The following is a 17,595-nucleotide window of genomic DNA, read 5'->3' on the forward strand; positions in this document are numbered from 1 at the left end:
AATCTAATTATTAAACCAATATAAAATCAAGGATATGTATATATATATATATATATATTCAAATATATTATTTTATCTAAGTATTTCAAAGAACACCAAATCAAATTCTAAATTAATCCTTGCAATAAATTAAGCATATGCATTTTGGTTTAATTATTTTATGGTTTTTTAATGGAGATTTGAATCTAATTCTTATATTCATTTCAACTGAATTTCAATTAAATTTAAATCTTTTGAATCCTAGGAGGAATCTCAAAATCAGACTGACTTTTGTGGGAAGGGCTGCAACAAAACAACTTGTGGGGAGAATTTTAAAATAAGACTGACTTTTGAGGGGGTTTTGCATCTTTCCCTAAAAACTAGGGCCACTTTGTCAATTAAACAAAAACGAATGGAGTAGATCAAAATAGTTTGAAATCTTGAACCGTATGATGCATGCAATCGAAATCCGGTCAACGGAACAAAGGGAGGCAGGCCTGGTCAGATCTGAGGTCTCCCTGCAACTAGGATTGGACCGCACCAAACCACTCCCGACCCGACCGGCCGAACCGAACCGCTCCAGTCCCGGTCCAGCCTTTTCCTCCTTTCTTCCTTCTTCCCCACATCATCGGCTCGGCTCCGCTCCCGCAAGAAGAGGTGCCTCCGCCTCCGATCTCCTCCCTCCCTGCCGCCTCCGCCGCCACGAGGTCAGTCTCTATCCTTCCCTTTCTCTCGCTCGATCCGCCCTCGTCCCCAATCTCCCTCCCTCTCTCCCTTCGCACGGCTTCCCCCTTAATCCAACCTACCTACCTACCTTCGCCTACGCGGACCCATCGCTCACCGCCTGCGTCTTCCCCCCCCCCCCCCCCGGCCCTAGGCGCTAGCTTGCTTGCCTCGTCGCTTGCTTGCTTGCTTCCTTCCGCTCGTAGCTACCTAGGGTTCGCCCGGCTTCGGTCTCCCTCACCTGGATCTCCCCCATTTCTAGGCTCCCTCGCCTCGACATGCCGCGCGATCCCGCTGTGCTTGCCACCACCTTCACCCGGTGTCCAGCATTCGCGGCCCTTCTTAGTCGCCTACCATGCTGGATGCTGCTGCCATCGCGGAAATGGCATGTTACTTTGTGATTTGTTTAAAAAGCTTCTCCTTTTAGGCTGCCTAGTGATGATGGACGGCTTAGGTCAACATTAATCTGCTACTGCAACTGTACCTAGCATGGCAGCATCAGTGTTACCTATTGCTGCGTTAGGGTAGGATTCTTGCGCCTGCGATAGGGCTGTCGCATGCTTATACCACATTTTCCGTGAGTCGTTCAAGTTTGCGCTAGCTGTCTTGCTCAGGTTCATTCAGTTCTTAATTCTTACTAGGCAAATATTCCACGTTCCCGCGCAATTCAGCGGTTAATTCCCAACTTCCAACCTAGTTTTTATGGCGTTACGGTACTGCAATAAATCATAAATCACACGGTGTCCAGCACGTTATTTGTTTGGACGTTTGCGTCATGTCAGCAGCAGACCATGCCACCGTAACAGTATTGAACCTCACCAGGATGGTACTAAAGGGGAAGGAGGTAAGCAGTCTGGACTAGAACGGAAAGCTGAGAAAATCTTATTATTCTTCACACCACTTGCTAATTGACTGGTGATCCTGAGTATTGACTGGACTGTGCAATTATTTGTACCTACAAAATCTACTCGGGAGAGTAACACTCGAGTAGGTTATGAATTCATGTAGTCTTACTCCGCACATATGGATTTTTTAAACAGGGTTGATGGAAAATTTCTCCCCGACGACTCTGCTCAATAGTATCTCCCACCTCGGTGTCTTAACATCTGATGGCTTGGCCACAAGATCCAAGCCTATCCAGAAGTATTGCCAAAATGTATATGATATCTCAAGCATTGTCAAACCCCTTGTAGAAGATCTGTGCAAGTCCCCTGAAGAGCAACTCAATGAGGTCTTAAGGGAGCTTGACACTGCTATCAATGAAGCTTCAGGGCTTATTGGAAACTGGCACCAGACAACCAGCAAAATTTATTTCGTAAGTACACATGAGTGAATTTAATATACTCAGCATTTCACTTATTCACTCTACTTTGAATATATTATGATTCAGAATGAAGTTACTCTTCATATATTTCTTCATCCATTGCATAGTATGACTATTTAGCCACTTGATGAGTGTCATAAAAGTTGCATAGCTAATGTCATTTGTCAAATCTTCCCTTGCTGATTCAGTAATGTTCTTATTACCTTCAATAGGGTTGGCAAGTTGAGTCAGTAATCTCAGATATTCATGGATGTTCACTTCAGTTGTGCCAGCTGGTTAATTCTCTATTACCTTCTTTGACTGGCCGTGCCTGCACTTGTATTGAGGTAAATGGAAAGTAATTAATTTTCTTGTTATTGCTTTTTGTGGCCCTAATTTGTCTTCTGCGTCCAACTCATCTGCGATTTTCTACTTCCTGCAGAAACTCCACGTCGTAAATTATGAGCTAATGTTCGATTTTGTAAAGGAGATTGCCATGGAGCTTACTAATACAAGCGCAGCAAGTCCTGAGAACCTGTTGAAACTATCGAGTACATTGAGTCTGTCAACAAACCTGGAATTGTACATGGAAGCTGTTTCCCTTGAGAATATCAGAACAAGGGCACTACGAAGTGAGAATCGTAAAGAACTGGATCTTGCTGAGCAGATGATTCCACTGGTCAACTATATGCATGAGCGCCTTCTCAGGGATACACAATTGCTTAGCATCAACGGGGTGCCTATTCCTGCTGATTTTTGCTGTCCGCTTTCCTCGGAGCTGATGTCTGATCCAGTTATTGTAGCGTCTGGTCAGACCTATGAGCGGGTTTATATCAAGTTGTGGCTTGATGAGGGTTTTACTATCTGCCCAAAGACACGCCAAAGACTTGGTCACTCCAATTTAATTCCTAATTATACTGTGAAAGCTTTGATAGCTAACTGGTGTGAATCGCACGACATTAGGCTACCTGATCCTATGAAATCCTTGAAGTTGAATTTCCCCTCAGCTGCCACCTCTTTTCAGGATTTGAGCGCTGCAGGCAGCAGTCCTCTACATTCTAGTGCCGTCTCTAGGGCTAATATTCCTGGATCCCCAGAAACTGATGGGTATTTGAGAAACTTTAATGGAGCATCTCCTCCCCATAGTGTGGTCCATCAGAACTCTCATGTGCATGTCAACCGTTCTGGTCATGAGGTCTCGACAAGTCAATCTTCAGAAAATGCAAATGGTTCCGCACCAGATGTATCAAGGTTATCCCTATCAAGTTCTGAAGCAAGAGAGTCTAATTTGGAAGGAAGACGTGCTGGTTCGATTGGACAAACTTCAGAACAGTCTACAGAGGAAGCATTTCAATCTTCTAATTTGGACAGGGATCTGCAGGACAACGTGGCCAGTTCTTCAAGGAATGGTAGTCTTCCAAATAGTGGTCAACTTGATGGGGAATGTGACAATGGGGTGACAAGAGTTCCAAGCGATAGGATGAATTACAGTAGTGATGCATCTGGAGAGGTTACAGATGGTGGTGCGCCTGTAGCCTCTTCTGTTCCTCAAAGGGAACCTTCAATCCCTTCAAGACTGGGTGATGTCCGCACTAGAGGCCAATTTGCCAGGAGGCAAGCATCGGATAGGGGTTTCCCCAGAATAATATCTTCCTCGTCGATGGATGCACGGAGTGATCTTTCTGCCATCGAGAATCAGGTCCGGAAGCTGATTGAGGATTTGAAAAGTGATTCTGTAGATGTTCAGAGGTCAGCAGCATCAGAGATTCGCCTTTTAGCTAAGCATAACATGGAGAACAGGATTGTCATTGCAAACTGTGGGGCTGTAAACTTGCTGGTTGGTCTTCTTCATTCACCAGATGCCGAAACCCAAGAACATGCTGTGACAGCTCTTCTGAATTTGTCAATCAATGACAACAATAAAATTGCAATTGCAAGTGCTGATGCTGTTGATCCTCTCATTCACGTCCTTGAGACAGGGAACCCTGAAGCTAAAGAGAATTCAGCAGCTACTCTATTCAGTCTCTCAGTTATTGAAGAAAACAAAGTAAGGATCGGACGATCCGGTGCCATCAAGCCTCTTGTAGACTTACTAGGAAATGGTACTCCTCGAGGAAAGAAAGATGCAGCTACTGCGTTGTTTAACTTGTCCATACTTCATGAGAACAAGGCTCGCATTGTCCAAGCTGATGCTGTGAGGCACCTAGTTGAGCTTATGGATCCTGCTGCTGGAATGGTCGACAAAGCTGTGGCTGTGTTGGCAAATCTTGCTACGATACCAGAAGGGAGGACTGCGATTGGGCAGGCACGTGGTATTCCAGCCCTTGTTGAAGTTGTTGAATTGGGTTCTGCTAGGGGGAAGGAGAATGCTGCTGCTGCGTTGCTTCAGCTCTGTACAAACAGCAACAGATTTTGCAGTATAGTTCTTCAAGAGGGTGCTGTGCCCCCTTTAGTTGCCCTTTCACAGTCGGGAACACCGCGAGCAAGAGAAAAGGTTCGCTGCTTCCCTTCATATTTCCTATAGAATTACAAAAATGCAGTAGGCACTTCTAAATCATTATGCTAAGGTTGATATAGCATCACCGCACATTTTGATTTTGCTCTGTGTTTTGCAGGCACAAGCTCTTCTCAGCTACTTCCGCAGCCAAAGACATGGGAATTCAGCAAGGAGATGACCTTCCCAGAAATTTTTTGTAGTGTACATTAATGTCTCCTTTGATCTCTCGTCGCAACTGGGCTCCTGTTGTTCATTGGCAGTGCTGGAGGCCCTAGAATTATGTACTGCCCTGTGCCCAACTGTTTATAGATTGAGATTGTTCTGCATCTCATGCCATGATGCAAGTGTTGTGGGCGGCGGGTGTTGTCTGTTGAGATGGTGTGTTTTGTTTTTTTTCGGAGGATTTTTCTTTTGTATAGCTTGTCCATTGTAGCAGCTTACCTATTATTCACCGAGATTTTGTGTTGTATATGCTATTAGCTGTGGCATACTGATTGTTCGATGCTTGCAAAAGTTAATATTGTTATGTACCAAATAAGCCTTGCTCGCATTGTTGGATGCTTTGTTCTCTTTCATAAAGTTCCGTGGTTCCGAGTCTCCTTTCTACCGTGTAATTTAACGTTGCCTGATGTGCCTGAATGACAGTCTGTTGTAAGTCTATGGCATGCTAGATTCGAACACATTTGGATTACTGTATATGGATAGCCACAAAGTGATGCAGGATATGATAGTTATCTGATGTGCGGCGAAGCAAGGTTTACAGCAGTCGCTAGTAAAAAAAGAGTAAAAGTTTTGTGTAGCAGAAGCAGAATCTAGTGAGCAATTGCTTAGGCGAGCAAGAGATCCAAGCAGATAAACAAGCGTCTACAGAAGCTAGCGCAAGGTGATGTAGTTACTGTCTCCAGCAGCATCAGATCCTAACCAGACTATGAAAACTGAATGCGGACACCGGCTCAGATCTGCCACTTCGCCATCGCCTTAAGCTGCTGCAAAAGCAAAATGCAAGCAACAGCTTTGGCATTCGCTTCTCCTTGGTACTGGTACAAGCAACGCACGTGAGAAAGAACTCCAGCAGCCATTGTTTGAAACTGCTCTCTCTTTCTCTTGATTTGTATATGTACAACTACAACATTATATTCCTGACACAAGAACCTAAAGTTATACACATAAAGCGGACGGATTCTATGCACAAGATTAAATTCGAGATAGGGGGCAGTTACAGTACACAACAACTGGCCGGACTCTATCTACAACATTCGCCGAAGTGCCCTGACTCTGATGTCGAGTGTGAACCATGCACCATTACATGGAATTGTTCCTCCCTGTCTATGTCCAACTTCTGCTCGGTGAGGATCATGAGACCGCAACACAGTTGCAACAAAACAATGACACCTGCAGAAAGAAAACATAATTTTAGTCTTCATCCCAAAGAAGCAAGAGATTTCAGCTTCAAGCAACGTGCAGTACCATAGGCCAATTGTGTTACTTTAGGCTACATTTCATTATCAGTACTATCAACAGCTAAAAAGCAAACCCAAATACATTCCACAGACATGCATGTGCAAACACATAGAACAGTAATATTCCAATTCGGACAAAATAAATGAGCAAAACAAGAAGAATGAAAGGCACTTATTGACAATTGACGCAATGCTAGATGTACTTCTAGAGAACAGGAAATCTACAAGATCCAGATCGTTTTAAAATCAGAGTCATACAATCAGAAGTAAATACTGAATGATGGCAAATCAATACAAAAAAAGCAAAACATCTGGGGTTCAAGGAGCTATGGATGGTTCTAAAAATCTCTGGATGATCTTTATCTTTTATGTTACAGTTTACACAGACACACACACAAACACATTGTTCCATCGCGTCAACTGAAAAATGAAGGGGAATGGTAAGTTGCCAGATCCCTTGTTTTGCTTTTTGAAATCAGCTATTTGCTGATCAAGTTGGATCTTAGAGTTCAGGCAAACTCCTGTCGACAAGGAACCTACAGGGACTACCCGAAAACAATTGCTCATTACACAGTTTGGAACTGTCTATAAGCCTACAATCCTACATTACACAGTTTTTATTTGGATTCAACGAATCGGAAGCATCATCAGGATTTTCCACCTAGTATTGAGCTACTAGGAGTAATGGCAAACATTTGTCTGTACTACCACTTCTCACTAACCAATCTATATATGTAACAAGATTGAGAAGAAATGAGAAGGTAAACACTAGGTCAACGTACCATCACGAGGCTTCGCGGTTCGCATCATTCTCCTTTGTTCTTGAATAAATTCTCACCTTTCTGGAGAACTCCTTAACTAAAGAATTATTTGAAAATGTCAAGGGAGTGTCTTCAGCAATTGGATCCCTCACATAAAATAGCCTAATAGGCCTCCTTTCAGTTTCATCAGCTGGAGGTTCTTCAGGTATATCACGATACAGATGTTTGAGAATGAAGAGAGCAGTATCATGATCTCGCCAGTAATTGCTACAAGGATAAATCCACAGGCCAATTAAAATCTGAAAATCCATTTTTAAAAATAATAACCAAACCAACAGGAAAGATTATTGAACTCACGTATGAGATCCCAGGGCAGATAAATATGGGTGTTGAAATGTTTTCTCCTGCAATAAGATTATTAAGACTGCACGATAAAAAATATCTGTACTAAATGTAAAAGCATACAAGAAAAACCAAACCAAAAATAAAAGAGAGGGGAAGATGGATCATGTCAGAACAGCGCACAGTACTTTATTGTAACTGACCAGCACATTAACATGCACAGCAGAGCACGTTCATTTTAAATGCCTGTCCTTTGTAGCAGTACACCAATACAGAGAGTAGAAATAGAGTTTTCTTTAATTGCAAAATTTTAATCACCTGAAGCATATGATCAATTCGGCCATCTGGTGAACCTGTCAGCCTTTCCATCATCATGGAACCATATGATCTGTCTTTCTCATTAGTACTCTCACTATCCTCTAAATGGACAAAAAAAATCAGAATATTGCTTGTTTGCAAAATGAAATGTGCAAAAGATAAAAAGATTTGAATACCTTCAGTGTCATTTCTGCTCAATGCTAGCAAAGCAGCTACTGCTTTAACCTAAACAGGAACAGAAATTGAAGGGGTGAAAGTGCAAACTCATTAAGTACAAGCTATGTTAGCAACTTTGTTTCTAAATCATTCACTAGTGTAAAAGGTACTGCTTAATGTATAAAAAACCACCAAGATTCACATCATTGTTCGTTAAAAGTGTGGAATATCCACACAACAATTGCAGAAGAGCAGACCATACCTTCAATGAGTTCAATTGACGGGCAATGGCTTGAGAACGTGCAACAATATCTTCTGTGAACTCCTGCATGATGTATCAACCCCAATAAGGTAAATAAGAGGCAAAACTCTGTCAAGTAAAAACAGAGACATGCTCCAACCCACCTGCACTCCTACATGTATCCTCTTTCCGCCTCTATGGTAGGGAACAATGACAGGGCGCTTGTTTATATAATCTTCACATACAAGTGGTTCAACTCTGTATAAAAGCCCACCTAGATTCATGTGACATGTTCCTCACTTTGCAACAAATAAGTGCACTGTCTTCCAGTGCAATAAAGAAACATAATTAAAGGTGACGAATGTACAACATATTCCCATACCAAATTAGCTTTTTTTAGTTCCACTGTGAATTGTATGTTTCATGAACTCTCCTAACATGAAGTAAGAAAATGTTACATGTGAGAACGCTACAAACCTGTATGCTACAGGATCAAAAGGATGGAAAATGTTGAACATCTGCCGGCAGCATGGCATCTCTTCAATTATGTTCTCATCTTGCCAATAATCCTGCCCCCTGCCTTTAGAAGAAGGTACAAAATTCAGATATAAAGCAACAGATCATGGAATGACTGCCACTCATGGAAACACTAGCCGGTCAAAAGGAGCAATAGTCAGTAGCTACATAGAGAAAGAAATGCTAATAGTGATTTGTAAACATGTGTCACTAAAGGAATCCTTTATCTGACCCTAAAGCACTGATCTTCAAAATTCTGTACATGATGCAGCACTGGCGCATTCTGCTCAAGGTCGAGGACAGGGGTCTGCTGGACTATATCAGGCGGCAAATACTGGAACAACTGAAGAAGGTGCAGTGGCAGGAACCACAAGCATGAAGAAACAAGCAATGAAAAGAAACAAAGCTGCAGTTAGTTGGTCTTAGGCCTGTTCTGCTCAGGTTATTTGGCTCTGTTGAGTTGTTGCTGTAGCCGGCTTGTATTTCACTTGGGTTGGTTAGCAGGTTGGGGGTTAAAAATTTCTCTCTCTTGGCTTTGGGTTGGTAAGCTGGTGTCCCTAGCTTTTTCTGTTTTTCTTTCAGTATGATGTAACAGAACGTTTCCATTAGTTTTCAATATAAGCCGGGAGAGATCCTTTCATCTAAAAAATGGATCCCTTATAATATTGTAGGAGCCACATCTCAATCTATCCATTTTAAAGAACTTCAGATTTTTATTCGTCCAAAAGAAACATGTAATAATACTTCAGAAGGTGTTGCAGGACTGAGAAAACGTTTCAAGGATTGACAAGAAAAACCGATTATTCTTGCAATTAGTCTTTCAGCAATTTTCACTGGTCATTGTTCATGCTATCCTGAAAGGCTGAAACAAAGCTTAAATGATCTTCTTCCAGCAGCTAGTAGATGAATCTAGTCAAGCAGGTAGTTAAAATGGTGACAAAATGCTAAAATACTCAATATAATTTTATATCTAAACATAAGATTATCTAAACCAAAAATAGATAAAAAGCATCAACACTGGTGAAAAGCAAGCAGACAGCATACAAAAGGTTGATTGTTTTTCCAATGATAACCAGTTTATAAACAGAACTATTATCAGTGAAAGATACCATACCAATACCAATACGAACATTCCGGAGGGACAGAAAGACTCCTAAGGGAGATCCAACAGCAAAGAATGTGTCAACCTGAATATCCAAAAATGACACAATGATAGCGTATAAAAAGAATCAAAAGTAAACACTAATGACTAAACATATTACTGGGGCCTGTTTGATAAAGCTCTCCCTGATCCAAATTCTCTGTGGGGAGTGATTCTCTGGAAGAAGTTATTCTGTGACTGAAAGTGATTCTCTAAAATAAAATATATGGAGGAAATGATTCTGTGCGGAAAGTGAATCAGGGGAAGCTGTTTTTTTCAGCTCCCCAGCTTTTAGTTCATTTCAGAGAATCACTCCCACGGATTCCAATCAGGGAGCTGAAAGCTGCTGTTTGGCAGAGCTCCCCCTGATTCCAGCCGGGAAGCTGCTCTGGGAGCTTTGCCAAACAGGCCCTGAAAAATAACTCAGGACAGATTACTTTAAAGATTTGAGGGGAGATTACCTTAAAATTTAGTTTAGTGTATCTGATTTGTGGTGTGTAGGACTGAATTGTGCTGCCTTGCCCCATGGAAATGCCTAATGACAGGCTTCGTGTATGATTGGCATCTTTACCTACCACAAATACACATAAAAATCTGAATAAACATTAACAAAGGTAAACATGACAAGTCTTCCAAGAGATGACACGGACAAAATACCAGTTACCTTCATGGCACTCAAAACCACGGATGTTTTCAGTCACTAAATCATTCTGTTGTTCAAGTTGTGCCAATCTAGCCTTAAGACGTTTCACCTGCATGAAAGAGAGACATAGGTGTCAGTTTGACAAGTCAGTCTTAACTTGTACTACGTGGGATTTGAAACTAGATATTGAATATATTCTCATTATCATTTCACACAAGGCATTAAAAAAAGATGAGTTTTCTTATAAAGTTAGATGAATCCTAGATTATAAGCGTGTTAAAAAATAGCTGAATTCCATATATTCACACCTCTTCTTCTAATGAAGAGATCAATTTGTCTTTGTCAAGGACCTCTTCGTGGATTTCCTCAGCAGATCTTGAAATGCTAGACCCATCAGCATCTTCTGTGCTTACAGCTGATGTAGCCCCTTCTTCAGTATATGTCATTTGATGATTCTCAATCTTATTTTTGACTTCATTTTGTTCTTCATCCACTGCAATAGGTGATGCAAGTGCGCCATCATTGTCTGGCGTATTCTCAAGCACACATGGTGGGTGGATGCTGTCTGTACGTGAAGGATCAGTTTTGGTTCTGTCTTCATCAACAACACCATTTACATTATCAGCACAAGAGCACCCTATAGTTGAAGAAATATTGTGCTCTTTTGCACCCGACTCATGTACAACAGCTGTGTTGGGTGATTTTACTATTTGACCTTCCTCAGATGTAACTTCCATGTTCATATACTCTGTTGGAAATAGGGCTGTAAGGGACTCTTGATGACAAAGTATATCGTAAGATAGAACACTTCCTAATGAGTGGCCATACAATGAAACCTGCAAAAAAGAAGGCAAAATTATCAGCACAAGTGCAATCATAAAAAAAACAAAGTGAAAGAGTCAAGGTCTGCAAACCTTTCCACTATAACCAGGATTTCTCTTCAAAAACTTCATGTACAACTTGTTTAACTGGTTTGAGACCTGTTATACATTAAGGAAAACTGGAGTCAAGGTCTCAAGCTGATGATAAATCTGAGGATGTTCTGGATATGCTCCTATTCAGTTCAGGTCGTATTGACAAAAAGTAATGGATATGGCAAGAGCACTTAAAGCAATTTTAATTTGAACTCAGTGTGCACATATCAATTGATTAAGGGAGACGTGTGAAAAAGAGAATAAATCGATAAGAAATCTGATAGTTGTCCAGCAAAGGAAGGAATCATGGTGTCACAGCCCTGCTGCAATGATCTGATTGGGTAGCTATGGGAGGTGGCCGGCTTCTTGCCTATGATGGAGGAGGATGAGCGCCTGGAGGCGTCGGGTTGCAATGATAACCGAACAGCAGGGAGGTGAGGAGTAGAGAATCTGGGATGAGAAAAAGGATCGCTTTATTGCTTGATTTCCTAAAGGCCCTACTGCTCTTTATATATAGAGCCTGGCCAATTACATCTCCTACGCAGCTCACAGCCGGTTACAACTCCCAACCGACTCAAACTCCTAACCGAATTGGACTGCAATCCAAACCTTCCAATCTTATCTCTACCTGCCGACCTGAATACGGTCTCCTAATCTTAACCGACTAAATCCTATCCAAACCTTCCTAACTTACAGAATCCAACTAAGGCAACTTCAACCGCCACTTTGATTTACTGCTACCTTCGGCCGGTGCCTACTATATGTCTTGCCAACCATAACACATGGTTGCTAAACTATTTAACTAACTTCTGTCTTTTCAAGAAATTCAGGTTCTATTCAATATGAGACAGGTTAAAAGAATCAGCATTGTATTTGAATCCTCCTGGAAAAAAACTATCAGTGGTCTATTAGTCTTATGATTCCACCGTGTTTTGCATTCTACTCCACCACTTGTGTGCGGTATGCCCAAGCAATATGTGAATTTTGGATGGACACATGCTCTAATGCAGCAACTCTTGAGCTACAATGTTAGGATGGAAATATATTCGAATAATCAATGCTTGAACTAGGACTACTAAAAAATGTAATACCACAAAAGAATCTAATACCACCAAACAAACTAGGACTACCAAAAAAAATCTAAAGCCATAAAATAAAATCAAGGAATAGGTAAAAATGACTGAAAATAGTGTGACAAAATACCGAGTCAATTATATGCTGACAGTAGATAGGGCTCATGTAATACAGAACATCATGAACTGTGGCACCTAACGCTACACGAAGACCTTTAACTCCATCCAAAGTGATTTTCTCAACAGTACATTCACCACTGAGTTTCAAGCTCTTCCTCCACTGCAATAATAAGATCACTATTAAAAATAAAGACGCCAACAAAAAATCAACATGTTAATCTGTAATCGCACTATACATAGCAACATAAAATAAGCTATAATTAAATATTTTATTTGTGAAAAGCCGGAGATGACAATGTATGACTACGAATACATATAGCTTGAAAAATGTCTGTGAGTGTTTGACACCAACCTGTCATATGTATCTTACCTTTTTTTATAGTTAATTTAAAGAAATGGATAATATTCAAAAGTAATGTTGTAAACATGAAGTACTGCACGTTTTTAAAAAAAAAAAAAGAGTTATGAGCACAGAAGAAGGAATTTTAAATAATAGGAAAGATCAACCATTCTTTATATGTTAACTCAGCATGACTGAATCCATAATTCAGACTTGCTTTATCATGCTAAGCCAGGCCATATAGAGATTTCAGTAGGAGGTATCACACACAGGTAACTTTCGATTCTTACCTGACATGGAATAAATAGAACCCTCTGGGTACTTCTTTGATAAGGAGTTAAGTATCTTTCAGCTAGGTTAGCAGTTACTCGGCGGAAATCGACAACATCATCAACAAGATTGGCTTTCTCCAATCTCTGTCCGATGCCATGAACCATAAATACCAGATGACCAACTGGAACCTATTAAAAAGCAGTTGTGGAATACATTATCACTCAAAAGTTTTTATAGCACCAGAAATCTTGTAAATATTATGGGGAATTTTCTTGAACAAACATGAACTTCTGATTATATTCCGTTGATGTGGCGATCATTTGTAAGATGAATAGATAGGGCTATGCAATCCAGATGATGGAATAAAGTGCTCCATTCAAGCATAGTTTTGTACATGTGCACATTTGTCATCATGCCTTTTGAGTATGATAGGACACATGATAAGTCACAACATGTCACCTAATCGCATATTTAACAAAAAAAAATTGACAACAGGAAGGATACAAATAAAGGCAGTATCAAATTCAGATAAACTAGAGAATATAGTGGAACAAAGTATACTGAAGTACTTTTTCTGTAACAACTATGTGTATCTGAATTCTTTGCCTGGTAGATAATAATATAAATTCATGGTGTGCTTCAGTCTTACTTCCATATTTCGACTACTGATATGGAGAAAGAGAAGGCTCACACAACTCATCCTGGGAGAGATTGCAAATACCTGAGAACAGTAATCATCCATTTCCTCTTCTTTCTGCTGCCGCAACTCATCCTGACAAAGAATCAGATAGCAATTATACACTAAACAAGAATTGACTGTAGGAAAGCAATAACAAGATAGTGAAGGGCATACAGAGAGAGAACCCCTAAAAAAGGTGAGACAATCTCATTCCAAATTCATACTTGCAGGCTCTGATATCAAATCAAAGTTGACAAACCAAAAATAGGACTGCACTTCAAATTTTGAAGCAAAAAGGAATAGAAAACTAAGTTCCTCCTTACCAGTCAGTTTGTTTCACTAATGCTCCTTGTGCAAGTTTCAAAACCCAAATAGTATGGAACTCGCATTTGGTTAAAAAATGCAGCAACATGCTAGGTTACTGAATGATGAGATGGTGACTTTCATTTATGCAGTAAGAAAAAATTGGTCTGTGCTACTTGTATATAGTTCGTCTCAGAGGCACTAAATCAAATTACATATTCAGTAGGACATAACTGTAATTAGTTTATCAGTCTTTCATGATGCTGTTAACACTGAACTTGTGCCTATACCTAATTTTCTATCCATACAGATGTCAGTATTTTGTGCTTCCAAAATAAAGAACAAATGAGCAATAAACATCAACAGGATTGAATATCAAGAGTTCAAGTATCTAAGTTTTTCAATCCATAAAAAACTTCAACTCGTACACTATCCAAGCAATCATACTTGCGAGATTGAAAACACTTGATAAACATACAAGGCATTAAGAAGCATCAGCACGGTAGTTTACCTGTGAAGGCTTTGCAGATTCAGAAGAAGAAAACCCACGCCTTAATTTGATTGGTTTGCTACCTAGCTTAGGACCTGTATCAAAGACAAGCCAAGCTTCCCAAGTATCATCCACTCCAGTAAAAAGAGCATGCAAATCCTGCACAAGATATATTTTAGCCCTGACCTCAAATTATCTTTCTTCCTTTTCCGAGGGAACCTTATCAGAATATTACATACCGGTGTACTTCCTTGGAGATCAACCCGTGCTGCAAATAGGCCTGAAGGTTGAAATTTGCGACGATGCCAGACCTAGTTTTGACAACAACAGGGTGTTCAGCTGTTTTTTGAGCTAAGGGAAATAGAGAAGGGAGTATGTGTATAGCCAAAACTAACAGTGGAACATGACAAGAGTGAAAAGTTTATCCACACTGTAGGTCGCAACATGGCATATGTAGCTATATCATTTGCCATCGCAATCATGACGCCCATGGTTCAGAGTTGAGTTCCCAGCCCATTGAATTAATTTAGACTATCTGGTAAGTGAGTTTGATTTTATTATCCTTTGTAGAGCAAATCAAGTATCCAAATACTCCTTACTAAACATGGTTCAAATTTGAGCTCCCAGCCTGTTGAATTAATTTACAATATCTGGATCTGGTGAAGCAAGTTTGGTTATCATTCCTAAAGTAAATCAAACTGTTCAAAAAATCCTTATAGCAGTTATGGCAAACTGGCAATCCTGAAATGGGTTATTAATAGTCTTCGCAAGATGTTACTAAAGAATACCCCACAAAGCGTTTGTACCTGACAATTATAGGCTAACTCAAGTTGTTCGGAAACATCCTCGCGCAAGGGAATCCAATCAAGGCCACCTTTAAGCGCAAACCAGTGGCCTCTCAAGACACGCCTGTTCTCCCCATTCCAGTAAACAGGGAAGCAATGGCGTCTCATCAAATCAACCTGCAATAGCGTAGGCTGTTATGACAAAAACAAGTTCACAAGCTAACATCTTGATAGTAAAAAATAAAAACGCCATACTCCAGAGGTATAAGTAAAATTCTCTTAGTTTTCAAGCATATTAATCTTATTTCTTCTGCTTGGTCAATAACAATGAGTAGAATGCAAATATGTATGAATAGCATAGTCTACATCCAAATGATCCATACATGATTGTTAGCATGAGTAGTGATAAAACATACTAGAGAAGGGATTACAAACCTCATAAAGTCCACCTTTCACAGGAACCCCAACCCGCTCCTCCTCCACCTTATACAGATCTCCTGAGTCTGAATCATCACTTTTTACCAAGGATCCTTTAGGTCCTTCACTGCATTCAGCATACTCCCTCCACCAGTATGCAAGCAGATATTCCTCCCTCTACGATACAGTAACCCAATAACATGAAGTTCGAGGGAAATGAGAAAATAAAATACGGAGGATATCCCCTTCAATTGTGTAGGAGATGTAAATTGAAAGAACGAACCAAGTTTAAATAGCAAATGTGCAAAACATACACTACTGTAGATAAAATAGCACAGCTCAAACCTAGGAATCGCCATTGGAGATCAATTATCTAATGATGTTATCAATTTTCAAATGGATTGTATCAGAAAAGCTATAGCATGATTACTACAACCAGTGTTGAGGTACCAACTACAGGAAAATTTCAAAAGCTATAGCAACCTCCAAGAAAGACGCCTCCAATGCCAGAGAGTCCCTCATGCTGAACCGGAAATAGTCTCCTTTCCCCACTATCTCTGTCCGCGGTACTGAAGAAGAGAGCACTGCATCAACAGCGATCCACACGAAACCATCAAGAGACAGATCAGTGATAGTTTTACCTCGAATGTTGATAATTTGATGGTTGAAAAGACCAATCAACTATAGAAATAGCATGTGTGATGAACTACGCAGACATGCTAACTACTGTTCAATTATTATGAGTCTAAAGTGGGGGGAATTTTAGAATTTGCCACCGAGTGGCATGAAATGCCATTTTTCTTGAGTCACTGACACCATGCCAGCGAAGGGGAGGGGAGGTGGTGGGACGGCGGAGGCGCACCTTTGTCGACGAGGGGGAGCTTGCAGAAGTACCAGCGGACGTCCTCGCCGTCGGAGGGGCTCTTGGTGCGGGCGAGGTACTTGCGGCGCGCCGCGCAGTGCTCGATCGCGTCCTCCAGCCGTGCGATGTTGGACGGTGTGTTCCGCAGCGAGTCCGGCGGCGCGCCCTTCGCAGCCCCATCCTCGGGTGACGCGTAGCTGGTCGACGCCCCGGGCGCGTCCCCCTGGCCGCCCCGCGCCCAGCTCTCGCCCGGACTGGCCATGCGCGCTCTCAATTGGGGATCGCCGCCGACGAGGGAAAGGGAGAAGTTTGAGTCGGAGACGGGGAAGAGAGCAGAGGGGCGGTGGGGTCGGTGAGGTGGGTCCCAAGGAAGGGCAGGGGCACGGCACGGTGCGGAGGCGAATCCAGGTCGGACCCCAGCCGACCCGGCGAGAACCCGGGTCGACCTTGGATGGCAACCGGGTGCGATGGATATATATACTTGTCAGTTTTAATCTGTTCGTAGGTATGTCCATAAATGTTTATGGGCGAAAAATATGCACTAAATCCGTCGTCTGTGGTATGACTTAATCTTCTACAATAGATCTAATCTGGGCAGTGATATCAGTGGACCTAGGTATTAGTGTCGATCGTGTTGGGCCTCGACAGAGAGGGACTTACGACGGTGGGGAAGAGATGGGCAGGGCTGGGACCTAGGAGGAGGCAGCGGCACGTGCTAGGAGCCTAGGAGTAGGGAGTGGCAGTGGGAATATGAGTACTAAGAAGGACTGGCTAGGAATCGATTAGGAATTTAGGGTTTGGAGGATTAGATTGGATCCACCTATCATACTGGTTATACAGGTTTCACGGATATGGGTATGTCTTACCTATATATGTACATGTCTACTCGTCGGGTAGTATTTTTCATCCACGAACGTACCTGCAGGTACCAAATACGACACATACCCGATCTTATTAGAGTATTTATCTGTAAGAAAACGGTAATCAAGTTAAATTAGCATCCCTATGTCGGACTAAGGGTGGCAGTAGTCCAGGTCAAGTCAGGCTCCACAGGTTTTAAGACCTTACGGGGATGGGACGGGTGCAGAAATTGCCCCATGGGGCCATTGGTTCGAAGCCCCGAATCAGGTTATGTGTAGGGCTAGAACTAGAGCTATAATTTTTTTTTTTTTGCACCTATGGGTGCCCACGGGCCTCGATTCGGATCGGATTCCGAGAGGCCACTCCTCCCCACTCCCTTGTGCTGCTCTTATGTGGCA

At 41.6% G+C, this 17,595-nt stretch overlaps 2 protein-coding genes across 3 annotated transcripts; one reads left to right on the top strand and one right to left on the bottom strand.

Annotated features, from left to right (window-relative positions):
* Positions 1-548: 548 nt before the first annotated feature.
* Positions 549-5,040, top strand: LOC133895673 (U-box domain-containing protein 4-like). 2 transcript variants are annotated; one of them, XM_062336141.1, is made up of 6 exons: positions 556-686; positions 1,488-1,546; positions 1,743-2,017; positions 2,239-2,352; positions 2,448-4,499; positions 4,621-5,040. In XM_062336141.1, the coding sequence occupies exons 3-6, from the start codon at positions 1,748-1,750 to the stop codon at positions 4,678-4,680; spliced, it is 2,496 nt and encodes an 831-aa protein (XP_062192125.1). In that variant the 5' UTR covers positions 556-686; positions 1,488-1,546; positions 1,743-1,747; the 3' UTR covers positions 4,681-5,040. The 2 variants fall into 2 exon arrangements, with proteins under 2 accessions (XP_062192124.1, XP_062192125.1); XM_062336140.1 differs by lacking the exon at positions 1,488-1,546 and having other exon boundaries at positions 549-686.
* Positions 5,041-5,580: 540 nt separating this feature from the next.
* On the bottom strand, positions 5,581-16,795 carry LOC133895672 (phospholipase SGR2-like). Its single transcript, XM_062336139.1, has 22 exons — positions 16,337-16,795; positions 15,958-16,058; positions 15,493-15,651; positions 15,079-15,234; positions 14,512-14,583; positions 14,294-14,431; positions 13,522-13,572; positions 12,818-12,988; positions 12,198-12,347; positions 10,995-11,060; positions 10,389-10,916; positions 10,102-10,189; positions 9,899-10,008; positions 9,411-9,483; positions 8,258-8,360; positions 7,945-8,038; positions 7,802-7,864; positions 7,560-7,608; positions 7,384-7,484; positions 7,081-7,127; positions 6,745-6,990; positions 5,581-5,894 (listed from the first exon to the last, which is right to left on the bottom strand). Exons 1-21 carry the CDS (start codon positions 16,596-16,598, stop codon positions 6,747-6,749), a joined length of 2,826 nt encoding a protein of 941 aa, XP_062192123.1. The 5' UTR covers positions 16,599-16,795; the 3' UTR covers positions 5,581-5,894; positions 6,745-6,746.
* Between the last annotated feature and the right edge of the window lie 800 nt (positions 16,796-17,595).

Source organism: Phragmites australis, chromosome 16, assembly GCF_958298935.1.
Source record: "Phragmites australis chromosome 16, lpPhrAust1.1, whole genome shotgun sequence".
Classification (NCBI taxonomy): domain Eukaryota; kingdom Viridiplantae; phylum Streptophyta; class Magnoliopsida; order Poales; family Poaceae; genus Phragmites; species Phragmites australis.